This window comes from Dermacentor albipictus, chromosome 9 (assembly GCF_038994185.2).
Source record: "Dermacentor albipictus isolate Rhodes 1998 colony chromosome 9, USDA_Dalb.pri_finalv2, whole genome shotgun sequence".
Lineage (NCBI taxonomy): Eukaryota > Metazoa > Arthropoda > Arachnida > Ixodida > Ixodidae > Dermacentor > Dermacentor albipictus.
The window spans coordinates 110425271-110452672 of NC_091829.1; the positions used below are offsets into that span (position 1 = coordinate 110425271).

A 27402-nucleotide genomic window follows, 5' to 3' on the forward strand; every position below is an offset into this window, starting at 1 on the left:
TTTTGGAGTGTTGCTGGGCGCCACCGTTGTTCTGGATATTTTTGGGCGCCACCTTTAACCCGTCGGGTCGAGTACGAAGGATTGCGAGGACCGCCATCTTGCGCACCTCCACTGTTGGCGACGACATCTTGAGGCTACGTCAAGACGCGATGCACAGGCGAAGCGCTGAAGACTAAGTTCTTTGTGAATTTATTCTACGCTTATTCCGATTTCTTCGGCCTTCTTGAGCGTTTGAGAAGGCAGGTATTGTAGCCTTTCTCGGTTGCTTGCTGACTTGACACCTTGCAAGACATGGCCCGGAGGGACTCATCGTACCCAGCGTCGAACGCGCAAGCAGGCGCTAAGTTTGGTAGCGCTGTGAAGAAGTCTTGGCAGATTTCCCCTAGCTGCTGTCTGCTGTAGTGCAATATGATACGGTGTACCATGGAGTTTGTATTTTCTTCGTAGTGACGGTCGAAAATACGAAGAATATCTTCGAATGTTGGAACCGCCGGGTCCGTCTGCGACGCCAGGTCATAGTGGAGACGCTGCCCCTTGAAGCCCAAATTAGTGAGCAAAATGGCCCTAATCTCGTCTTCTAGTACCTCGCATCTGGTCGCCTGAAGAAACGTGTGGGTGGAACGTTTCCATGTTAGCCACGGTACAGCAGGTTACCAGGCAATGCAAGGAAAGGCGGCAGCGGTAGTGCGAACCCACAGGTTGAGAACGGAGAACAAAGAAGAAGAAGTTGCCGTTGTTGGAGCAGAAGCAGAACTACTGGTAGCATCTTGCATACCGGAAGCAGAAGTAGTAGCAAATACAAACAGTAAGTACGAACAAAAGTTTTACCTCTTCCCCAGTATGTGCTATATGGATGGCGACGGAACGCGCTGTTCCGCTGGACATTGGAAAGGTATAACGCTAGTGGCTTCTTGGCAGAATCGGGCGTCCGTAACAGCACAGCGGCTCAAAGCTTAAAGGCGCCGTTGGAACTCCCTACCATGCGCAGGAGATCCGGGAGGGTTCATCCTCGTAGCCAGTATGTGGTATAGCTTCGACGGAGCGGTCAGATGCAGGACCTATGGAATGAGGCCTAACGGTTGGGGCGCGAAGCGCTGCAGAATAAGAGACAGACTGCTTGGCCCGGGGACCAGAATAACGCCTGTATTCATAAATACATCTTAAAGGGACACTGAAACGCTTTTTGACGATTTTCTACAAACGTATTGAGTCGTTAGAGTAGGTCCTTCTGATTATTAATTGACACGTCTAAGTGCTCCGCGTAAAGCGTGTAATTTATTATAAGGTTTTAAATATGCACATCGCTGCCGATCGCAGCACACTACTCGGCGGAATTTTCAGCCTCCCCTACCCATATGACCGAAATCACCCATGCGACGTCAGTGGGGCGAGCTAACCGATTGGCTGACAAGGGCGCGTGATCGTTAATTTTTCCAGCTTTAGGGCAAACAAATGATCTTCGTAATAGTTGGAATGTTAGTTAATTTGTTTCTATGAAAAGAAAGTTACATAAAGAGAATGCACAAGAATAATTTTTCAGTACACTTAAGCACTTCTGGCACACAGCATGTGTCATCTGCTTGTGTTACAACGTACTCCATTTAGACGAGAGAATAGTTCCGCGGTCAGTCTTTTCGCGAGCACTATGATTCGACTTTGTTGCCTTGTCGACTGAAAACGTAGCGACTGGCAATATGTCAAGCTGCGGCATCGTGTCCCTGTGCAAGGCAGCGTACGAGCGAACTGGCTGCTGTGCATCGGACTGCCGCTAACCGATCGGCGCCAGGATTTGCGCGTTTGTGGCCGTCACGTTACACCAGAAGATTACTAACGCAATAGCTTTTAGCGAGTCCGGTATTAGGGCAAACGCAAGCGCAAGAGGACAGAGTCTGGCCGCTTGACTGTGCCGTAACGGGATGAGCCATGAGATGAGCAGAAGGGCAAATGCGAATGGTCTGCATGGTGCAGCCACCTGGTGGCACAGAGCTCAACCATACACAGTAGCAGCAACGAAGTGTATTCTCCCTTGCTGCTGGTGCGTATTTTTCGCAGGAGTGTAATCATGAACGCGTTGTTTTTATAGATGTTTAAAATGTTTTACACTTGGTTAGAGCAATATTAGCGCTTTGTTTGGCTGGTTAAGCGCTGCTCCAAGTGTATGGACCGTGCAGACCGATCAGGCCGCTCACGTACGTCTACGCTAAAGTTCCTTCATCAGCTTGAGTTTATGCCTCCAGTCATTTGCCGAAATTACCAGCTTGCCTGTGGTTACCGGAATACAAGACACGTTCGGCGCTACGACAGAATGCTCGCAACGCACGCTGCTTTGATAGCTCTCGCTTGGGATCGACGGCCAAGCGGCTAGCGGAGAGGTCTCGCGCGGGCGGGGGCGGGCTCGAAAACAATCGGAAGTGGACGATGTGACGTTGCATCGTGACGCTAAACCAGCGAAAGCGGAGCTTAGCCCCGCTCGCTCGGTGAACGAGTTGAGGAGGAAAAGCATGGCTAGGGAGGAGGGTAACTTCTAATCGCTTGTAGCTCCATTATTACGTAACGCTTCACTTAAATTGTGGTGCGAATGTTTTACTTAAGCTGTACCCTACGCGTCTACCAAATTTGTCTGAACCGTTCCAGGCGCCCTTTAACTTCAAGCCCAAGCTTAACTTGTATTAAATGACCGTTGTCGTGAACGCACGCAAGGATACCCAATGAGCGCCTTGGACGCGTTCGCGCCAAGCGTCGTTTACACCAAGTCAAGCATGGGCTTCAAGTTAATATGCATTTCTCAAAACGGGGATTAGACTCATTTTAGACGAGGACGCTTGTGGCGTCGACGAGCGCAGTCGTGTCCACATGCGCTCCGCGAACTTTCCTGCTTTTTGGTGGAAAATTGAATGTGCCACTGATTTCCACGATCATCATGGATCTGTGAGGCAGTGCCGCGTCGACTGAAAGTACCCACAGCCTTGAGTGACCGGAACATTAGTTTACAAGTTCAAACGTGTCTTTTTTCTGCGAGCTCGATAAGGCCAACGCCGCCACATAGGAGGCCGCTGGAATGCCAGAGCCTGCGGCGAACGCGCGCTCGATAGTTCTTGCAAATCAACCCCCCCCCCCCCCCGATGCAACTGCGCGTACTGGACCCTCGCGGATCACGGACACGCGCCGCCAGGACCTCGATAGCATGGATTTTCAAGACTCCGCCGCTCACAAACTCACAACACCAAGAGGACCTAGCGGTGGGTCCTCTTCGTGCCCACACTGCGCCACAGAATTGCTGAACTATCCGAGTGGGCAAACGCTTACGCACAGCAGTTAGAGGCAGCGAGTGGGGCGAGTTCTTGCGACTGACTTCGCGAAATGTGTATAACATTTCGAGAACACCTCCGATACATGGGCGATACTTCACAGCACAATAGAACCAGGAAAAACCAAAACCGCGCCAATAACCGCACACTTCAAAATTTACCTGCGAATTTATCAGGAACAGATCAGGCCCTTCTCACTAAGCTTAATGAGAAGTACGTAGGAGCAGTAATCACTCCCCCATGCACCTTTCCATACCAAGGGCAAAAAAATGCAGTGCTGGACGTCCCCATAACTAAGGCAGAACTCTTTGCTGAGAAGGCAAATACTGTTCCTGGACCAGATTCAGCTGACAAATGCTATGATCCGGACCCCGAGTGTTGAGCGCCTAGACTAGGTTACTCGGTATATTAATGAGTAGATGTTGGAGAGGGGCGTGGTTCCACAACACTGGAACGAGGCCAAAATCGTGCTTATTCCGAAAGCAGGAAACCCTCATGACCTACACAATCTCAGATCGATATTACTAACCTCTTGTCTTGGCAAATAATTTGAGGTGATCCATGCACGTCTCACTTCTTACATTGAAGACCGCAACCTATTTCCCACAAACATATTCGGCTTTCCCCAACATTTGTCGTCACAGGATGTTTTCCTGCTACTTCGCGAAGAAGTTCTTTACAACATACCGGTTGGTGCAGAACATCTCATCCTACCTCTTGATTTGAAAAGCGCATTCGACACTATTTTACATGGACTTATCTGAACTGAATGACATCGGTTGTGCACAAAGAATCTATGACTACGCCCGTTCTTTCCTTAGTTCTCGCATCGCGGCAATAGGCATCGGCACTACGCGCTCAGACACTTTTCCCACGGCCAATAAAGGCACCCCGCCAGGGCCGACACTCTCCACCCTTCTTTACAATATCGGCATTAGACGCTTAGTCAAAGCACTCGAGCGTCATACCCGCGCTAGGGTACGCGTTATATGCAGACGATATTACCCTCTCGGCAAGCAGCGGCTCTTTAGGACAAAAGGAGCAATGCTAGAAGAAGCAGCGACCGCTGTTGAAACCTTCGCTCGCACCAGCGTAATGAGCTGCGCTCCCGATAAATCAGAATTTCTCAGGATCCGAGGTCGAGGCCGTCAAACTCACGAGCCGTTGAACCTCTTTTTAGGAGACAGCCAGATAAGGGAGGTCCAGGAAATGCGACTCCTCGGACTGTTGCTGCAAAGCAACAAACGAGTAGACAACACCATTAAAGCTCTTAGGATTTCGGTGAGACAGATCTTCCGTATGATTCGTAGAGTAACCTATCACCGAAAAGGTTTCAACGAAACAGTGACGATCCGGCTCGTTCGGGCTTTTGTGCTAAGTCACCCCACATATAGCCTCCTTTTCAAGGACCCCACGAAACCAGTACTGAAGGCCCTAGATGCGTTGATGAGAACGCCGTAAAAAGCAGCTCTCGACCTACCACAGGGAACTGAACGCCTGCTGGCCCTCGGGATTCACAATAACTACGAGAAGCTACGGGCAGCGTTGCTCATATCTCAACGAGAGAGGCTTAACTTAACCTCCTCCGGCAGAAAATTACTTTGCCGCTTAGGTTACCATACTCGTCCACAGTATTTGGGAGAACTTGAATCTCTGCCTCAAGTACTTGGTGAAAGGATGATAGTAGACCCAATCCCCAAGAACATGAGTCCAAAAAACCACCGGGGTCGCAGAAGAGCTGGAAAGTTAATGTAGCGATTCAGTGGAAATCCGGATACGGTCAACACAGATGTCGCTCGATGTGGTGCTTACAAGTACGCCCTTGCATTAGTAAGAGCGGCCGCAGATCAAGGGCTTGTGACTAGCGCCACGGCTCGAGTTGCATCTGCAAATACCGCAGAAGCTTCAGCCATCGCGTTAGATATAAAACTAAGGACGCTCTTGGACAATCGTCAAGAACTCATACAGATTCCCAAGTCGCATGTAGAATCTTCCTCGCCGGTAGGTTACCACACAGCACCACTCACCTACTAGGATCCAACCTAACGTAGAAACGCATCATCATCTGGTACCGGGGTCACGCAGGACTCTAGGGCAATGAGAGAGCGGACGGTGCAGCTCGTGCTTTTGTCATCCGAGCGGTCGATCCCTCTGATGGAAACCCCTTCTTACCACGAGACATCTTTGAGCACCAACGGTGCGAGCGAAGAAAATACAGTCCACCACATCCTGACCTATCCAGGCGGGACTCTTGTGACCTGGCGCCGAATACAGATGCACACATTTCGAAACCTTAATTTGAAACATGCCATTCACACAACACTGTACAGCGTTCACTGTCCGTGGCGCGGAAGCTGGCCAACACTCGCCCACATTACGTGGGATTGCCAGAACAGGCCACCCAAAATTAGTACACTGAAAATAGCCCGCAAACTTTCCTCAGGGGATAAGTGGGAGACTGGGCTCGCCAGTGAGGATCGGGAGATGTAGCGAGCGCTGCTAGACCAGGCCCGGCGGACCGCTCAAGCCAGTGGGGCCCTTGACTAGGGGCTCCACCTACTGGCTTTGTGCACCTTGTTTTTAATGTACGTTTGGTTACATACATACATACATACATATATATATATATATATATATATATATATATATATATATATATATATATATATATATATATATATATATATATATATATATATATATATATATTGCAACAAAGAGGACAGCGAAACTCGGCTAGGTACACTTAAAGCGTTGGGCGCGGAGTGGCGCTAGCGGTCACAAGCATTACGAAACCGAAACAGGATATCACAACCCTCAATCCAGGAGTTTAGCGGCCTTAGCTGCACTTCTCGCCTACTTCTAGCTGTTGTACACACAACAAATTGAAACAGGCGGAGTCGGTAAATAAAGAGCAGCCTTCCGTTTTCATGTCTCGAGGAAGGAAGGGCCCTCCGCGGATGCTTACATCCATGATGTGATGCGTATATGTTGTATATGCGGCGGAACAACGTTTTATAGGCGCGAAATATGTGTACAAGTTAAGTGCGGCGCAACAAACACTAATTTGGAAAGTCAGGTGCACCGCTTGCTCGCAGCGTCGTCAGCTTTGCTAAAAACAAAAGCGGCTCAGGTGCGGAGTGATACTTCGCGGAGTGATGCCATAAAAACCTTGTCTTCCCTCATTAGCACATGCGCCCCTTCCTTTTTGCTGCATTCCAAATAGATTGTGAGAACGCGAAGCCATCCAATTATGCGGCAACTTTTCTCGCCTGCAGGCAGACTTGCGCCATGCAGGAGACGACAACCAGTCCCAAGGTGCACCAGCTCCACGCGAAAAACCGTCTGTTGTTATTCCTCGTGCTGTACGTCTTCATCACCACTCTGACTGTTATGTGGTTGATCGGAAATGAGAGAAACTGGGCGCCATCGCCCCTAGTGAGCAACAGCCGTAAGTACCAACGCTGTTATTTTCTTAATAACGTGGCCTTGGGGTGAATACTCGTATTGTAGCTTATGTATAACAATTGTGATTTTCGATCTCTCTAAAACGCACTTAATGTAAGGTTTGGCGTAGTTGGTATACTATAGCCAGATGGCTCTAGACAACAGCTTAGCTTCATAGCGAAGTGCGTTTGATCGTTCTGCATGCGGCCAATGCTGTTTTTTAGCCTCCATATTTTGACAGCTGAACGATTCAGGCAGGTTTTTCATCTGCCGCGTTGTCTTTGCGTCGGCTTTTTACAACGTTAACTTCGCCTTAACAACTCATGGGGTGCATCGCGAGCGTCCCGGTCAAGGTTTTGAACAACCTCTTTCTCCATCTCACTTGGTCTTGCAGTGAATGTTCGTATTTTAGCTCACTTATGTAGGAAACCAATGCCTACACCACCAGGGCAAGTTTTCGCATAAAAAGGCGACTAAAGACATTGCGGAGACAGTCCTGCAAGGGGCGGTCAGCAAGGCTGCAGTCTCACCGCCACCCCCTCTCCGACCCCCTTCGCTGACCGCAAGCATCTTCCTCCTTCTCAAGTTCGGCGTTTTACGAGCCTAGCTGTGTGCGATAGCCTGTGCTGTTGAGAGTGTGAAACTGGGTTTCAAGGAGGAAGGTTCTGTTTCTGTTTGCTCACCCAAGTGCACGAGGCGCCCTTTTACGTGGGAGCTGCTTAGGGCGAGTGTACACATGTGACTTCGTATCTTGTGTCTTTGGTCTACAATGGCGTAATCTCGGGCCTCTGTAGACCCGACCGAGCCTTTCTAACCAAGCGCGCAGTTAGCTAGCTGAGTTTCCCGTCCAGGGTTTTTACACTCAGAAGTCGGATAAGCGCAACAAGCCCGTCAAGATGAGCCAGGATGGCGAACATCCATTCAACACACGTCTTGCTTTACAATCACGCGCTGCTGACCGAGATGTAACGGAACAGCAGGTAACGCAGTGGTCACTGTGCACCAGACGAGCTCCAAGAGCAAGTCGCCCTCCTCTCACGACTGCAAGAGGAGATCCAGGAACACGTCGGCTGTGCTTCTCCTCACTCAATGCCGTAATTCCAGCCGGATCCAGGCCGGAGCAACGCCATCTTGGGACAATTCGCCGAGGCCTTCTCTGCAAAGACCCGGATGATGGAGGGGATGAGTCCGCCATCGACTGCGACAGCTGTTTATGTGAGTTCGGACCCCTCTACAGTAATCCCAAACTTTACTGGAGACAGCGCCCAAATCAGTGCCGAAGATTCAATGGATACATTTGTGCGCATTGAGCACTTATACAACTGGTCTGAACATAACGACTAGCTGCGACACACCTCAAGCTGCAGCGGCAAGCTAAGAACTGGGGTGATGCCATCGAAAACAAGGTTTTATTTATGGCAAGAAATTGCAACTGCGGTTCAATTAGCTTTCGCGACTGAGGCAAACCTTCCGGACTTATGGAGGAACGTGGGCGAAGTATTTCACAGTCGTGACCAGCATGCGATGTGCATCCAAGAAAGAAAAAAAAAATGTGCGCGAAGGTCAAGCTAAATCTGCCGGATGCAATTACCGAAATTGTCACATGCCTTTGGTCGAATGAAATTAGTTTCGCGTTACGTGACCGAAGCTGTAAAAATCTTGACGAGCTACTTCAAGCTATCAGAGTCGATGAAAACTTCGCAGAAAGCCGCGAAACACAATATCCATGGACACAACAGTTCGACAGCCGAAAACGATTGAGCAGTGATCGTAAGCCGTGCCATGCGTCAACTTACGTAGATGATGCTGTACGCAATTAATGGTACCATGCGAGAGGGAGGGCGCCGCGCGGATGGAGTGCGTTGCTATAACTGCCAGCAAACGGACCACCTGTCGAGTCAGTGTCTTGGACCACGGCGCCTACTTCACTGCATGAAGTGAAATCGCGATGGCTACAGAGCGAAATCATGACCGAATCAGGGCGGCTCTAATTATGTGACCACCACTCTACGCACCACGTCTTGAAAAAGTTCGTGTAAAAGCGTTTGTATTGACGGAAAAAGGATTATTGACCGGGGCGGCCATATGCAGATTCAGCCGACAGCAGTGGTCCCTCGGCGGACTAGACTTAAAGGTGTGCCGATGAGGATCAACTTCCTGTGCCGTCCACTTCTACATAGCTAGCAAGGATGCCTTTGTTGGACCGGAGGTCACCATTGCCCCGGACTTGACTGACTTGCCCGATCTGCTTCTGGTATGAAGTTTCGGGTGTGCCAGTTAGCTAAACCAAAGGGAAGCACAAGCACTGACAGCTATTATCGCAGAATTGGAGGGATGTCGTCAGGTGTCGCGACCTCCCTGTGGACGGTACTCTTTGTGTTAGGAACGCCTTCTATTGATGCACCCGATGCTTTCGGCGTCCCGGTTGCGCGCTACATTGACCTCAAGCTGCATCTGAAGCAAGGCAATCACTGATGCGGCCGCCCGTTCCTTGGAACGTACCAGAGCAAGTTTGCTCATGCGCTGCAATTGATAAGTCAAGGCGATATTAACGTTGGCCCGATCGTCTATGAGAAGAAAACACAGCCATGTGCGTTGGTGAAATAGCATAGTTAATGGTGCGTACTGTGAATTGAAGAATTTGGGTACACCGGCGTCGCCGAGAAGAAAATCGTCGCACTCCCTCTGGTCTCGTAGCCACTATGACATAGCTCTTAGTACGAGAGGCGAGTGTGGAAATAAATTACTGATAACACTCCTTGAGGACGAGATCCCGGAGGATAGTTTAGTGTAGGCAATGAACGCCGACACCACAAGCCCCTGATTTGTCAGAAAAAGGGACGCCTAAAAGAAATTGTCTAGACAGTGCAGCAAGGGGCGGTCTGCATGCCTGCAGCCTCGCCACCATCCACTGTCTGACCCCCTTCACCGACCCGAGGGACCTTCCTCCGCCTCGAGCCCCGCGTTTCACGACCCCAGCTGTACACGGTAGCCTATGTCGTTGAGAGAATAAAACTGCATTTCAGGGAAGGAGGTTATTTTTCTGTTTTCTCACCCAAGTGCACGAGGCACACTTTCGCGTAGGAGCCGCTTTGGGCTAGTGTACGCGTGTGACATACATTGCGTCGTGTGTATTTGGCCTACAGGGGCACATTGTTGACCAGGCGTTGTTGACCAGACCGAGCTTTTCTAACAAAGTACGCCGTTAGGTAGCTGAGTTCAGGGTCCAGAACTTAACTTTTACACTTACGACAACTGTGATTGTTTTTATGTCTAAAGCCCACTTTCTTTAGAGGTTGGCGGTCATCGTAAACTATAGCATGAGTGGGTGGGCACTGCAGTTTACTTTCATAGCGCTATCCATTTGAGCGTTCTGCATGCTGCGAACGATGTAATTTAGCCTCGGCGTTTTGACAGCTGAGTGATCAAGGCAGGTTTTTCATCCGGTGTTGTGTTCTGCAATGGTTCACTTTCGAACCTGTTCGCTCTCACGAACACCTTTGGGCGGCGCCTGGTTGTATTCATATCTGGTGGGCATGACTACAAATGTTGTCTTCACACAGGTTGTCAGTTATCTGGAGAGGAACCCGTCGTCTGCTGCGAGAGGAACCGCGAAGAAATGGTTCTCTCGAGGGACGCGCATGGTCACGAACATGTCGAAGGTTGTTAGGGCAGCCGTGGCGGTCTATTAGCCTCGCGCTGGCTGGCGCTACGATAGAGACGCTGATAGCGGCTTTCCTGGTTGTGCTGCTGGTGAACGCTGGCCAAAGACAACGACATGACGAGAGGCAACGGCGCGACGCGTTCGACATGAGCGAAGCACAGTTCTGAAGGCATTTTAACTTCCCCCAAAACAAGAATGCGGTGTCTTTACGACGAGCTACGATATCACGGACCGCAACATGTGGTAGCGTTGAGACTGCGATGCAAGTGCTGTGCACGCTGCGTTTTTACAACGCAGCTGTTAAGGGCTACTTTCTTAGGTTCGTGTCTCTGTTTAGACACGAAACTCCCCATACGTGGACCGATCCCGAATATTGTGCAATGCAGGGTCGATCCGCGGAGGAGGTGAAACGGGCGTTAAGCAGTGTCCATACGTGGGGTGATTCAGAATATAGTACAATACGGGGCCGATCCGCTCAGAGGTGAAGCAAGCGTTGAGACAACCCATACGTGGCTGGTTTAAAGGTAGTGCAATACGGGGCCGACCCACGGCGGAAGTGAAGGAGGTGTTAAGAAATCCCCATACGCGCACTGATGCCGAAGATAATGCAATGCCGGGCCAACCCGCGGTGGAGGTGCAGTTCGCCATTAAACCCCGTATTCAGAAATGCATCTTAACATGAACTCCATGCTTGACTTGATATGAATGATGCCTCGTGTGCACGCGCCCAAGACGCTTATTGTGTTTTCTTTGGTTCGTTTACGGCAGGCGTGATTTAGTATTAGTAGTTGTAGTATCTATTTCGGCCATATTACACAATATGCCCTCGAGGAGAGGCTAAAGGAGGCAGATAAATCATGCATCCTGACAAGGCCTTATCTTCGTATACCCGGTCGTGGTACCGGTGGCGAAGAGGCAAAGATCATAATTTTTAGGAACGCTGCTCTCTAAGATTCATACCACAAAAAGGAGAGTGTAGAGTACGCCAACACTAATATCCACAAAATATTTAGGGCAGTAAAAAAAAGCAGAAAACGCTGCAGCAAAAACAAGAACATCGTTAGTAAATGAATAAAGGATGAACAAACCAATTGATGCCAATTTATATGTGTCAAAATAATACAGAAGAAAAAAGCATGTCTACATTTTTTTCTTAAACATCGATATCATCGTACTTTCAACAGATATTTCCACAATTGATTGGTACATATTGCACAGGGTTGCGATTTGGTGATGTGAACATTGTTTTCCGTAATTTGTTCTAAATCCAGTGGTGGACAAGGCGACAACACGTAAATCATATGTTATATCCCTCGACAAATAAGTATTAATGAGAGTATCAAAATTCTGCTTGATTTTATGGAAAATGTAAACTGCCAAACTCAAGTTATGGGAATCAAAAAGATTGCGACCATGACAAGTCTCGGAAACGTTTGTTTCGACTGCTGGGCCTGCACACAACGCTCGTAGGGCTCTTTTTGGAAGCCAAACAATTTAACGGAATCAGTTTTATTGCACGTACCCCATATTTGGATACAGTATACAAGATGGGTATGAACGAGAGCAAAATATAATTGTTTCTTAACTTTTTGTGGAAGAAGATGCCTGATACGATAGATTACACAAACAGATCTAGCCATTTTCATTCTAATATAATTCACATATGTCCACCGTAGGTCGCGCTGCGAAAGCATGCACCCAGAAACCGGCAACTATGCACTTGTTTAATACGCGAGTTATTGAATCCTAATTTGATATGATGACTTAATGGTTTGTTTTTTGAATGAAAGCGCATAAACTTCGTCTTTTTTTTACATTCAATTGAAGCTGGTTGGCAGAGAGCCAAATGAATACTTGGTTAAACCAGGCATTACACTGCTGCACCAATACTTTCAGAATAAAGCCAGGAAAAAAGCATTTATATCATCAGCACACGGAACAATGTTAGCAGTTAATGGAATGTCGACAATGTCATTACGTATACAGTAAATAAATGAGGTTCCAGAATTGAACCCTGTGGGAAACCGAAATTCGCCATACCGAAATTACATTTCACACCATGCATCTGCGTATACTATGGCCGCGTTTGCAACTCTGCGAATTCCGTAAATGTGTAATTTTTGTACTGGTATTGAATGCTTCACAGAGTCGAAGGATTTACAAAAATCTAGAAAAATTTCGACAGAGAACTGTTTCTTTTCAAGATAGCTAATTATGGTATTTCTGATATCTAACAATGCTGTTTGAGTTGATTTGCCGGATTGAAAGCCATACTGTTGTTGACAAATTAAATTTTAGCTTGTATGAAATTATTTAGCCCATTAAAACGTACCTGCTGAGCTACTTTTGAAAAAAATTAGCAGTACCGAAATTGGACGATAAATGTTCGGGTCGTGTTTGCTGCCTCCTTTGAACAAAACGGTAACACGGGCCACTTTCAGTTTGTCTGGAAATACTCCAGTGAACAGCATTCTATTGCGTATATGCGTAAGTGGGCCAGCGACAATATTAACAACACATTTCATAGGAAAGACAGCAATTCCATCCTCTCCAGGTGAGCACGTGTTCCTAAAGGAATTAATGATCCCAACGACTCCATCTGTTGAAGTAGCCGACAAAAACACAGAATCGGTACTACAGGAGGGTCAGTATGAGTCTGTAGTCTTGGTTAAATAAGACTTAACGGATGCATGGTACACTCCTGCTGCTATAAAGTGATCGTTAAGTTTATTAGCAAGTAAGACCCCTGACCAAGTTACTTCATTGGTCCCTAATTCCGAGGGAAGGTCATCTTTCCTGCCCCCTAACATTGAGTTGATGCCTTGCCAAACTTGTTTAGGGTTGTGCAAGATAGACGAAAACTTATTAGTATAGAATAAAAACGTTGCCTTCTTTAAACCTGAATTTAATTTTTTCCGGAACGTCTGAAACTCAACTTACCCATCCGGATTTCTTGTTTGCAAAAAGCGAACAAACATTTTATTTTTTTCCAATTATATTCAAAAGTGCTGCTGTCATCTATTCTTTTGTAGCTTTCCTGTGCTTTTCTATAGCTTATGAATTGTCATAGCATTCTAATATTTCTTTAATAAATGTATCGTACGCATCAGATGAGCCTGCTTCATTGTATACGTCAGCCCAGTTGATATTAGACATAAAATTAAAAAATCGGGCGGTACTGTTATTGTCATAAACTCTCCGTGGGCGTGTGGTAACATTCATTTTCGGGTTCTTCGGAAAGAGCGAGAAAAAGGGAAATGATCACTGCTTCCAGATGAAAATACACCGGACATATTGCAGTCCGGAAGGTATGTAGTAAAACACAGGTCCATTGGTATTTCCGACTGTTGTGATATGCGCGTGGGCAAATCAATAACATTCTTGCGGCCGTTTCACAGTATTTTTTCACTCAACCTAATTATTTGGGGGTTATCTTGAACATGGTAATATTAAAATCACCTAACGCAGTGATGCGCCGTTTCTTAAGGCTTGCATGCTTGAAAAAGGAACCAATCCAAGGAAAGAATTTATCTGAATTGCCTTGAGGGGCTATACACAGCCATTACGGCAATTCTACAATTAACCATGCAGACTTTTCCAAACTCATCATCAACGACAGAATAACTGGACAAGATGTCAAAGGACAACTGGTTATGAACATATAAAGACACGCCACCACTTCGCTCTGCGTCTCTAAACACTGAGATGGGTTTGTAGTCAGAAAACTGTATGACATCTAAATTTGAACAAAACCATGTTTCTGCGAAAGCAATAAAATCACAAGTAAAGGACAGCTTCTGAAACTCGGCATCTACTTCTGATTTATTTCTTCAGCTCTGACAGTTTAAATGGTACAAGGATGATGTATTTCGCGAATTGTAAACACCATTTTTTAACATGTCAGAAAATTATTCGTAAGTGAAGTCTGCCATCGTTATGCAAGTGTAATGCGCATTCCTGAATTTACACGCCCTTAGACAATCTTACCGGTGTTCGCAAGCGATTTTAATGGCTCGCGCTCCTGGTTGCTTTTCAAGTCAAACGTGGGCTTCAAGAAAGGATGCATTTCGGAATACGGGGGTAAGGGCCCACACAGCTTCGCTGGTCGTCCTTCTTCACAGAGCTTTGAGTATTTTTGCCACGGGTTATTTGCAGCGCTGCGTCTGGAACCGTCGTTGTTGCAACCATCAGTCAGTCGCATCATTACTGGTGGGGCTGGGTTCATTACGGTTGAGGGAACATAAAAAGGCGTGTGAGAATTGTCTCCACGATGCAAGAGAAAGCAACAGTCAAGAATGCTTCCTTGACTGCGGCAAGATTCTCGAAGTTGTGCGATGTCTGTACTGAAATTTCATCGCAATCGTCCACCCAAAGAATTTCAGGCACGGCTAAATGAAATCCAATTAAATCCGCTTCCTACACGCAGATAACCGTTTTGACTGCTCAATCTTTGGCGCACAATGTAGAGACTAAAAATGAAATCATGCAGATAAAATTCTGTAGATCACAGTCGGTAGCTCACAGTTATTACTGGAAACGAAAGGTGCAAGTGTTGTATGCAAACCAATATTGTTTTTTTTTACTAAACTACCAACATCTTTTATTAATATATGGTACACAAAGAACAAACAAATATAATGACGTGAATAGGTGGCAGACCACCGCTCGTTCAGTGGTGTCCCTCGCGCTGCGACCTACTCTGAGTTACGTAACCCAGAGCAAACTGATTCGAAAGCGTACCATTACAAAATACGGCCCCTGTAGCGTTGTCTTTGTGTCGACGTTTCGAGACCCTAACCACGTCCCTAGCCACACATGGGGTGCTTCCCGAGCGTCCTAGTCATTCTTTTGAACAGCCTCTTCCTCCATCTCACGGGGCTTGACGATGACATGGCGAGAACAGTAATCTGCCGACTGTGATGGTGCGACGAAGACGACCATGATGGCGCAACGACTACAACGCTAGGGTGTTTAAATTATCAGATCGCGAGGTTGCCCGCGATCTGATAATCAAGCACCAGCCGTACATTCCCAGCTTGGGAATCGGAGCGAAATGTGTATCTATAGTCGCTTGAAACCCTCTAAAAGTCTAGCAAATGGTACCACTTGAAAAGACAGTCCTTGACGGCGCCTGATGAAGGTGCTTAACGCCTTCGGACGGAAATTGCACGAAGGTATAAAGTTGCATGAACGGCTACGGGTCCTGCGGAGACTGAATATTCCAAAGTCAGATGCAGGTTGGCCTAATTTCTGCCATCCAAAAATGCCATCGATGCCAAAAATGCCATCGAATGCCGACGCTATGTCATCGTGCTGACTGCGAAAAGCTCATAGGAGCCGTACACACGTCGCACCAATGCTAAATCATTATAGCTGAAGTCAGATGTGCGCTGTAGCATACAACAGGCGTGTATGTGCAAACCAGTGGGAAGAACTCTCGTTAAAGAATACTCAGGCCATCATTAGTATATCCAAAAATCTAGCGAGAATGTTACACATCGCGAAGATTTTAATGCAATTGCGAGAAGCAGTGGCCCCACTGACATTTATTGAGCCGATTCTAAAGCAAAAGCTTTACTAACAACTTCGAGTCGAGTTTCGCCGTCGCCGTCAATTTCACCTTCATTTGACCGCAGCTGCGCCATGGCTGTGGCAACGCATCGCGCGTACTTGGCGGATGCGCTCTCCGCAGCTGGCAGCCGCCTGACCACGGGACTTGCCGTGCGCCTGGCCAAGAGGAGCACGGGGCTCGCCTAGTCAGTGCGAGGTTGACCAAGGACGAGAGCGAGGCCGGACAAAGCCACCTAGAAAAATTCTAGGTGGGTTTGGGCCGGGCCGTCTTCTCTGAGCGTTGCGCGGGAGCGGGGAAGGCTACTAGCCGTCGTCGCCAAGCGGCGTCTGATCACCCCGCCGATATCGCTCGGCGAGCTGCTTCAGTGGTGATCGTCCCGAATGCAACAGGCGTCGTAGCGTCGTGATCAATGTAGGGACCGCGTTCGCGCCCTGTCCGTTTGTGCTTCGACGGTGCGTATGGTCACGGCGTCTCTTTGCATGTCTAGCACTTGCGCTTTCCCTGTGACACAACAGGCGCCGCATCGCCGAACCACGCGTGTCTACCCAAGTAACTACAGTCATGTCTAGCCACCTATCTAGACACAGCCGTCATACCTGGCTTAAGGAACTTTGTTACCTAATTATAATAACTACAACTAAATCGAAGGTTAACCAAGTGAAACAAAGACTTAAGCAGGCTAAGCCAACCTTTCCCTTTGCATATCCAGGGCTAGCTGAGCTAGGCCGCAGCTAATCTTTTGTTGCATATGGGGCCATCATCTTATTAGCAGTGTGGCACCCCCGAAGCAGTGCCATGTTGTTCTCACTCATGATCTCGGTAACCTCAATTGCTAACATTGACGCGATCTGCTGCTGCTACTAAAATGCAGCTGATTGGCGTTTCAAATGCGTATTAGCGTCGTCTGCCCGGCGTCTGTTGTCACGTATAAAATGCCTCAGGCATGCGCGGCCAGGTGATCTGCGGACTTTGTGCACCTTAGTCGTGACTGGTTGTAATAAACGGCTCCATTGTGTCAGCGTACAAGTTGTGGTCACTTTGTGATTAGGATGGGATCAGCATGGGCGAGGTTGCCGCGTTCTGCTCAGAGACCAGCACTGCTGACGTCTACCCGGAAAGGCTTCAATTGTTTAGAACGCCAAATGGTATAGACGCAAGACCTTTCCGAGTCTTCCTCACTCTCCTAAGCAAAAGAAACTTACCTGACGCTGGGACTTTCCTTGTTGCCAAATAAGCCGCCAAAGTAAATAAAGTGCGAAGGTGCTGCAGCAACGCTAAGCTCCGAAACGGTCAGTCGTCTATGAAGAGCACCAATGTTCATCGTCAGAAGCGGGAGATAAGTGAAATCGTCATACTCTTCCCTGTCACGCTAATGAAACTTGCGTCGACTTCATCGAAAATATCCTCAGTGATTCTACGCACAGCCTACAAAACCGCACTCCACCTTCCCCACAACACCTCAACCGAGAAGCTCCTAGCCTTAGGACTACACAACACCTTCGACGAATCGAAAGAGGCGCAACTAGTCTCCCAACAACGCAGACTACAGCAGACCCCATCTGGCAGGGAGCTCCTGAAGGAACTGGGCTGCGCCGATTAGCTTCAAGAGATACAGAGGACCGAAACAATTCCGGACGAGTATCGCAATAGACTAAAGGTAGCGCCCATACCCCGGAACATGGATCCCAACCTACGCAAAGCACGCAGAGAAGCGAGGGCTGAATACCTACAAAAGACACTAGCACCCCAAGAAACGACGGTATACGTGGACGCAGCCACATACGCCAGAGCAGCGGGGCAGAGCAACAGCAACGCGGTAGCAACGGTGATTGATTCGAACCTACGCGAGATTACCAGCTTATCACTACAAGGCTGTACGATAATCGAGGCTGAAGAAGCGGCCGTCGCTCTAGCGGCAGCGGAGGGATATCGGTCTAAACGGTCTCTAACAATGCTTACAGACTCGCAAACAGCGTGCCGTAACTACCTACGCGGCAGAATAGGGTACGGAGCGCTCCGCATACTCCGCTCCGGAAACCACATAACACCACGACAAACAAAAGAAGAAGCAATTAGGCATACGATAGTATGGACGCCGGGACACACGGGAGTGGCAGGGAACCAAGAGGCGGACACGATAGCTCGAGGGTACACTTATTACCGAGCATTCAACGTAGGCGACCTCGAGGAGACCGAACCTGTACCCCAAGACTATTCGGCGATACTAAATTACTACAAGGGCTGCAGAAAGCGGCATCCACCACCGCACAACTCCCTTAGCAGAGAGGACTCTGTCGCGTGGAGGCAGCTACAAACGGGCTCGTACCCGAACCTAAACGTACTAAGCAAAATTTATCCCACACAATACAATGACAAATGCCCCTGGTGCCACGAAACACCCACGCTGTATCACATAACGTGGGCATGCCAGAAGATAGACGTGGTACCCGTTATACCAAACCCCAGTGCGGAGCAATGGGAGGGAGTGCTCTCCAGCGATCGCCAGGTCGACCAAGAAGGTCTGATTCGGCGAGCACGACTGGCAGCAGCATCCAGCGGAGCCCTGGACTAAGGGCAACCGACCGTTGTGCTAGAAGATGGACGATTCCATCTGAAGACCGCAGAAGGCCAGCGAATCTAGAGCTGATACAGTTTTTCACTCACTCACTCAGGGATCGCCTTATTGTTGGCCTGCACTCGAACGGGATTCCCTGGCTCCTACTCCTACGGAGAAACTTCGGCAAGTTTTCCAAGGCACCACCTGACACGTTCATCCCGCCCAGTACGCACAAATACGCTCACCAACCGAAACTAACTTTGCGGTCATTCGCACGACCTACCTGATGCAAACGCAGCCACTGACTCAAGCGGTTCCTTACGCGTCTCTTTGATTGTGATTGCCAGAAGCAGGAACACCCTGACAGACGCGCCGCAGTTGTGACCAGATGAGGTGCACATAAACAACGTGGTTGGAGACTTACCCACAGACGTACTCCATAGACTGTGTAGCAAAAGCCGTATGTCTAGATGCGCTGGAAGTTGTCAATCTCCGGACGCCACGCGATAGGAGCATCGTATTCTGTGTAACCAAGTATGTGAACAGTCGACGCCATTGTGTCCTAATCAGTGACGGTGTATCAGTATACAAAATATGAATCTCACGCTCCGTTGTTCGAAAACTCAACCACGCAACTTGGCAGTTCTAATCGGAAAGAGCGTTGGCCTTGACTATAATGCTTGTGTTTGTAGCATGACCAATCCCTGAATTGCAGAGATGGACGGATGACAGTGCACTGGCTATGTTCATTATCAGTACACTGCCATTGACGTCTTCAGCGCATGTCCTCGAAATGACAGACCCGCAAGTATTCATGGTTAGTTTTGCACTTAAGAACAATTGTGAGGGGTGAGGGACGTTCAAATTGATGTCATTGTAAGAGTGCTTCTACGCAGGTTGAAGTACCGTTTTCTTCGCTGTTGATAGGCCGCATAGCGGTGGCGTGAAACGGTGACTAGTCTAATGTCCCAAATGCGGCTGTTACTCATTTATCAGAAAGGGCACAACTTGTTTGCGATAACGTGACTAGATTCTTCGAAGCTTCAGTGAAAGTAAAAGGTTTTGTTTTGTGTGCATTGTGTAAAACGTATGGAAACACTTGAATTTGACTTTGAATTAGGCACTGTACAAAGACACCGCCAATTTGTTTTTTTTTAGTTGTATAAAAGGGTCCGAGAAGAAACCGTATATCAGGCGACTTGCCCATACAGACGTGTGCCTTGTAACCTATAAACATACACAGTGGGGCCAATGCAAGCTCTGTGGACAGGAAAGGCTTGACGCGGGAGCAACGCCAGTAGAGGAAAGATTGCAATCGCATCCTTTAAACGTAATTGGGCGCAGTCTTCTGTTATAGGCCAGGATTCGGGCAAAAGCTTACCAGGCAACTAATCGCCAAATTCTGCAGCCTTGAAGTTTAGTTTGTCCTCCCTATTTTTTTCGTGCATCGAGTTACTGACCATGAAAATACACCCATACGTGCACCACTCCAGCCCATAATGGGACCAAAGCCCCGAAGGCTCGCGCCCACCTGTCCGTTTTTATAATGGTGAGTGAGATTTGAAGGCTCTTTCGTCGGAGCGTATAAATAGACCATCGGCGTTATGAATAGTGCAACACGCGTGTGATATTTGCTTGTTTGAAAGAGGCGCGCGGGCGCCATCACTCGAGGAAAAACGAGGAAGAAAAAACTCGGCTCGTGCTGTGAATTCAAGTGGTCAGCGCTGCAACGGCTGTTGTAAATATAACTTGTAACTATTTGTTCGTTTTACTGACTCGTCCTTCGCGTAACATTGTGGTGGAGGTGGGACGTTCCCCGTCCTCGCCACGAAGCTCCGAAGCGGCCGCACCATCGTCTTCCGAGCCATGGCATCCGATGGAACCACCTCGTCGCCACGTACGCCTGCGGGGCCTACCACAACGCACGTTACGGTTCTTAGTCTCCCTGATCCTGGGACATTCTCCGTCCAAAATGACGTTGACGACTGGCTCAGCATGTATGAGCGTGATAGCCAAAGTCACTACTGGGACCCTACCATCATGCTTGCCAGTGTGATCTTTTATCTGGACGGGACACCGCGTGTCTGGTTTCGCACCCATGAGGGCGAGCTGTCTAGCTGGGACATTTTCAAAGAGCTGCTTCGCGATCTATTTGGCAACGCGTCAGGTGGCCAACAGGCTGCGCGAAGAGAGCTTGCCACCCGTGTCCAGTCTTCAACCGAATCGTATGACCCCTACATGCAGGCAATGCTCGCGCTTTGCCGGAAAGTCGACGAGCACATGACTGAGGTTGGCAAGGTGGGCCATATCCTAAAAGGCATCGCGGACGACGCCTTCAGTTTGCTGGTCTATAACGACGTTTCTGCCGTCAACACCATCGTCAAAGAATGCCGCCGCTTCGAGGTAGCCAAAAGGCGCCGTGTCGTCCCACACTTTTCCCGGATCGCAAACACCGCTGCCGCGTCCCCTTGCTCCGCTTTTACCTCCACACGACCATTTCAAGAGAGCGCCACCCGTATCGTTCGCCGCGAGATTGAAGCGGAGAGTCCAGCCCCCCTTCATGCACCACCCACTGAAGGTACCTATGACCAAGCGGCCCCCAATATTTCCGTTATCCAAGCAGTTGTGCGGCAAGAAATCGCAAACCTTGGCACACCTACCGCCTGCTCTGTCTCCCGACCTGATTCGGCTCCCATTCCCATGTCCACAACCTGTAAAGACCAGTATTTCGCTCTCAGACCACGCAATCCTGCCGAATGGCGAATCCCAGACGACAAACCGATCTACTTCCGCTGCTGCCGCGTTGGTCATGTATCCCGCCACTGCCGCACCACCTGGATACCGCCGTACTGGAGCTCATTCCCTGCTCCTCGCCCATACGCCGACGCTTGCCGTTATTCACCTCGCCGTCTGTACCCTACTTCTGATGCGCCCCCGCAGGGGCGTCTGCGTAAGCAGGTGTTTGGTGTGTTGCGATACCACGTACCCGAGCACACGTGGGTTAGACCCTCCCGCGTGTAGCCGTGCGCGGCTTAGCCGTGTCCGGGGAAAAGGGGATCCTGGGGGTTGAGCCAATGCCGGGTGTTTGGATCTTTACGGCCCCTCGGCGGCGGCAACACACCCCTTTGGCATCGGCTTCACGTAGACGGCACCCCCGGACTGACCCACCCGGGGGAAATCGGCAGTCGCCTTTTCCTGTCCTCCTCTCCAATCTTCGTCTTTCTCTCCCGCCTTTTTCATCTTTCCCGTCTTCTCATCACTTCTCCTCACTTCCTAGTTTCCCGGCCGCAAGGCTTAACCTTGTGTAGCTAGCCAGCCTTGGTCATGCTGTATTTGGTTACAGCAGCGATGTACGGCTGGCGTTGGCAGGGTTTCTCTAGCAGGAACTTCTGCACGTCCCCCTGTTGGGCTCCATGGTGGGTGGTCGGCATCGCGGCCGAAAACGCAACATTACTTATGGAACATGCTTTTCCTAAACTACCTGATCGCCCTCAGAAACGAGGGCGCACCGAAGAAGTTTTTCAGTTTTTCGGCCAAGTCCACAATTTTCCCCGTTTTCATGTGATCCACGCAGAAAAACCAGCTAAACAAGTGCGAACAATCTCCCCGTCCCATGTATCTAAGTCTCTTACCGAAGTTTTTGGTCCAGGATATAAGGTGTCGAGGATGGCTAGCGGTGACCTCCTCTTGGAGCTCCGCGATCAAAATCATTTTGAGAAACTGCCTCAGCTAGTATCATTTGGGGAGACCCAAGTAGTAGTAACCCCGCACCGCACGATGAATACCTCACGCGGCGTTGTCTCGGACGATGATTTGCTGGAGCTCACTGAGGCTGAGCTCTTGGAGGGCTTCAGCGAACAGAATGTTATAAATCTCAAAAGAATTAAGATGAGGCGAGATGGAAAAGAAATCCAAACAAAACGCCTGATACTCACTTTCGGCTCAAGTGTCCTCCCCGAGTCCATCGAGGCCGGATATATCAAACTTCGTGTTAGGCCATACGTGCCCAATCCTCTCAGATGCTTTAAGTGCCAAAGGTTCGGCCACAGTTCACAGAACTGTCGAGGCCGGCTGACATGTGCCAAGTGTAGTGACACTGAACATTCCTCCGAAACATGCCAGAACACTCCACATTGTGTCAACTGTGATGGCGAGCATGCCTCACACTCGCGGTCCTGCCCGTCATGGAAAAAAGAAAAGGAGATTGTGACAATCAAAGTCAAAGAAAACGTATCTTTCAAAGAGGCACGTCGGCGGGTGTCATACCTGTCTAAGAGCAGCTTTGCCGATGTGGCGCGTAAGGGGGCAGCATCACAACGGCCTCCGGCGGCTGTCCGACCCACAACCAGCCAGTCGGCAGTCACGCCATCTGCCCCCGCGGCGGTTGCAGCTAGCGCTGCTCCGTCAACCCACCAGACGGGGCCACCGACCCCGAAGGAGAGCGCAGCTGAGGCTGCCCCAATCTCCGCGGCCCCTTCCAGCGCTGGCAACAGCCGGCGCAGCCAAATCCGCTAGGGAGCCACATCGACCTCCGGGCTGGTGGGTGCAGGGGTCTTGCCCTCCAAAGCAGGGCCCTCGCTGGTAAATTCTCGCTCGCAAGAGCACGTGTCCGGCGCCTCACAAGAGGCAATGGACACTACACCTATCCTCAAGGCGCACCAAGCGCCTAAGGAGCGGCGAGGCTCGCTCGAACGCTCCAGAAAGAGCAGAACCCCCGTTACAGGGCCTCGAAACAGCTCTGTAACTTAAGGCATCACCTCCGTTTCCATACACGCAGCACTTATTTACTTTCAAAATGGCGACACAAATTATTCAATGGAACGTCAGAGGTCTTTTTAGGAACCTTGATGACGTGCAAGAGCTTATCCAAAAACACAATCCAAAAGTGCTGTGTCTACAGGAAACACATTTAAAACGACAACACACAAACTTTCTCCGACAGTATGTCAAGTTCCGCAAAGATCGCAATGATGCTGTCGTATCATCAGGCGGTGTTGCCATTTTTATTCATAAAAATATTTCCTGTCAGCGTTTACAGCTACAAACGCCCCTTGAAGCAGTGGCGGTTCGAGCTGTTCTTTTGAATAAACTCGTCACCATTTGTTCGATTTATATGCCTCCACACTACAAACTAAGCAAACATGAATTTCAGTCCTTCATAGATGAATTGCCAGAACCTAACGTTGTACTTGGGGATTTCAATGCGCACAACAGCCTGTGGGGCGACTCTCGTATAGATGCGCGAGGTCGTCTTGTTGAACAGTTCCTCTTCTCTTCTGGTGCATGCCCGCTGAATAAGAAGGCACCCACATATTATTCTCTCGCCAACAGAACATTTTCATCTTTTACCTCAGCCTAGTTTCCCCGTGTATACTGCCTGAACTCGAGTGGGAAGTTATGAACAATCCTTACGGGAGCGACCACTTCCCCATACTGATAAGAACATCTAATGAAAAGGACTATCCTCCACAAGCTCCTAGGTGGAAGATAGACACAGCCGACTGGCAGAAATTCCGAACTCTCTCTAGCATCTCATGGGCTGACCTGTCTTCTTTAGAAATTGATGCTGCTGTGGATTATCTTACAGCATTCATAATAGATGCCGCATCAAAATGCATATCCAAAGTAAGTGGTTTGGCATGCCAGCCACGTGTACCGTGGTGGAACAGCGAATGTCGGACCACCCGTAAGAATCAGAACAAGGCGTGGGGGTTGCTGCGAGCTTCTCCCACCGCTCAGAATCTTGTCAACTTTAAAAAAATAAAATCCCAAGATAGGAGAACCCGCCGGCAGGCCAGAAGAGAAAGTTGGCACAAGTTTTTATTGAGTATTAACTCGTTTAGACATGAGGCCAAAGCCTGGAACAGGGTTAATAGGATTAGAGGGCAGCAAACATATTCACTCCCTCTAGTAAATACACAGGGCGATACACTGAAAGATCAGGCCGACTCACTTGGGGAGCACTTTGAGAGTGTATCAAGCTCAAATCATTATTCGCAATCATTCCTGAAATATAAACAAATAGAAGAATGCAAGCCAGTCATCAATAAATGCCGACAGAATGAACCGTACAATTGCCCTTTTAGTGCTGCCGAGTTGAAAGCGGCCTTGAGCGAATGCAAGAGTTCCGCACCAGGATCTGATAGAATCATGTATGAAATGCTCAAAAACTTACACAATGACACGCAACTTACACTACTCACACTTTTCAACACCATCTGGGATGCAGGGTACCTTCCAACCGCGTGGAAGGAAGCCATTGTGGTCCCTGTTTTGAAACAAGGCAAAGACCCTTCCTCAGTGGCAAGTTACCGCCCGATAGCCCTCACAAGTTGCATTTGTAAGGTGTTTGAAAAAAAAATGATAAATGGGTGACTCATTCATTTCCTTGAACATAGCAAAATGCTTGATCCTTATCAGTGCGGCTTTCGAGAAAGGCGCTCCACAACCGTCATCTCGTACGTGTTGAAGGGAATATCCGGGACGCATTTATACATAAACAGTTCTTCCTATCGATATTTCTCGATATGGAAAAGGCGTATGACACAACGTGGCGTTACGGAATCTTAAGAGACCTATCAGAAATGGGCATCCACGGTAATAAGTTTAACGTAATAGAAAGCTATCTGTCAAATCGTACCTTCCGGGTAAAAGTCGGCAATGCACTCTCACGTCCTTTTACGCAAGAAACGGGGGTACCCCAATGAGGCGTGCTCAGGTGCACGCTCTTTATCGTGAAGATGAACACGCTTCGTGCTTCACTACCACCCGCCATCTTTTACTCTGTCTACGTAGACGACATTCAAATAGCTTTCAAATCTTGTAACCTCGCAGTCTGTGAGAGACAGGTACAGCATGGCCTGAACAAAGTGTCAACGCGGGCAGACAGGAATGGATTTAGGATCGATCCTAACAAAAGCTCTTGTGTTCTTTTTTCAAGAAAGAGAGGACTTATCCCAGATCCTTGCATAGAACTGCGTGGACAACAGATACCTGTAAACAAAGAACACAAATTTCCAGGTGTCATACTTGACTACAGGCTCACTTTCGTCCCCCACATTAAATATCTTAAAGAAAAATGTCTGAAAACAATGAACATAATCAAACTTCTATCCCAGACTACATGGGGTAGTGACAGAAAGTGTTTAATGAATATCTATAAGAGCCTCATTCGATCACGACTATACTATGGTGCCGTGATCTATCATTCTGCAGCCCCGAGCGCGCTAAAGATGCTAGATCCGGTCCACCATCTTGGAATCCGACTGGCCACTGGCGCTTTCAGAACGAGTTCCATACAAAGTTTATATGTAGGATCAAATGAGTGCTCACTTCATCTGCAGAGATCATACATCAGCCAAACATATTTTCTTAATGTCCACTCAAATCCACAGCGTCCCTGTTTTAATACCATTAATTACATGACATATGCTACACTCTTTCGCAATCGTGCCTCCGTAAGACAGCCTTTCTCGCTGCGTGTAAGGGAGCTTAGTGAAGAAATGCACGTTCCACTCCTCGACCTTCCCCTAATGCATCCAGCCAAGCTGCTACCTCCTTGGGAGTGGCAGCTCATACAGTGTGATAGATCTTTCGTGGAAATCACAAAGCATGCTCCAGAGATTGAAATCCAAATGCATTTCCGGGAACTCCAGTAAAAATACTCCTGCACTGAGTTCTACACAGATGCATCGAAGTCACGCGACGGGGTGTCCTATGCAGGCGTCGGTCCATCCTTCTCGGAATCCGATTTACTGCATCCGGAAACTAGTATCTTCACGGTTGAGGCCTACGCAATACTGTCGACCGTGAAGCATATCCGGAAATGAAAACTCAAAAAATCAATTATATATACGGACTCCCTAAGTGTTGTGAAGTCTTTGATATCGTTCTGTAAGCACAAAAATCCTATAATCATTGAACTCTATTCCGTCCTATGTAAAGCATATGTATCTAACCAGCATGTGATAATATGCTGGGTGCCTGGACTTAGGGGCATCCAGGGTAACGTTTTAGCGGACCAAATGGCCACATCAATTGCATCACACACTGTTAATTCTACCGCTACAGTCTCTGTCGCAGACCTGATGCCTTTCTTAAGAAGAAAACTGCGAAACTACTGGCAACGCTTGTGGGACCTGGAAACAAATAATAAGCTGCATGTAATAAAGCCACAATTAGGTTTCTGGCCTCCTGTAACAAAATCACGCCGGACAGATGTCCTATTCTGTCGTCTAAGAATAGGACACACTTTTGGCACGCATAACTTTTTACTTACTGGAAATGAGCCCCCAACCTGTGGGAGATGCGGGGAGAGGCTGACCGTCCTCCATGTCCTCCTGGAGTGTCGGAAAGCCGAATCTGACAGAAAGAAACATTTTCCATTAGCATACCGGCAGCACATTCCCCTTCATCATGTAATGCTACTCGGCCCAGAACCACTCTTTGACACTAACGCAGTCCTAGACTTCCTGAAAGATGTTGTGTTACATGTAATTAGCCCTATAAGTTCATAGCGTCTCCTCTCTCCAGAGGATGCCGCTGTGATAGCTATTTTGTATAGCACATGCCTCTCGGCCCTTGCGTTTCAAGGGCTCTGGTGAGGCAGTAGTGCTCTTAGACAATTTTAGTCTCTCGCATATTTTATATAATGCATCATTATTTTTAATGTATTTTAGTGATCATAGTACATGTGTTTAATCATTGCCATCATTTTATTACGGTTAATTTTTGTGCAATATACACAAACTCTTTTAGGCCCCTCTACAGCCAAGTCACATTAAATTCACAGAGCCCATCAGACCACGACATATTCATTACTACTAGCATGGCGCTCTTTGGCCATACCTGGCCC

General features: G+C 48.5%; 1 protein-coding gene across 2 annotated transcripts in view; it reads left to right on the forward strand.

Moving 5' to 3' along the window:
- The first annotated feature begins 716 nt into the window (after positions 1-716).
- The window catches only part of LOC135897495 (lactosylceramide 4-alpha-galactosyltransferase-like), a 72288-nt gene continuing 45602 nt past the window's right edge, over positions 717-27402 (forward strand). For both annotated transcript variants that reach the window (XM_065426131.2, XM_070525236.1), the window contains exons 1-2: positions 717-805; positions 6587-6759. In XM_065426131.2, the coding sequence (XP_065282203.2) occupies positions 6600-6759 (160 nt within the window). In that variant the 5' untranslated portion in view covers positions 717-805; positions 6587-6599. The remainder of the gene's footprint in view (positions 806-6586; positions 6760-27402) is intronic.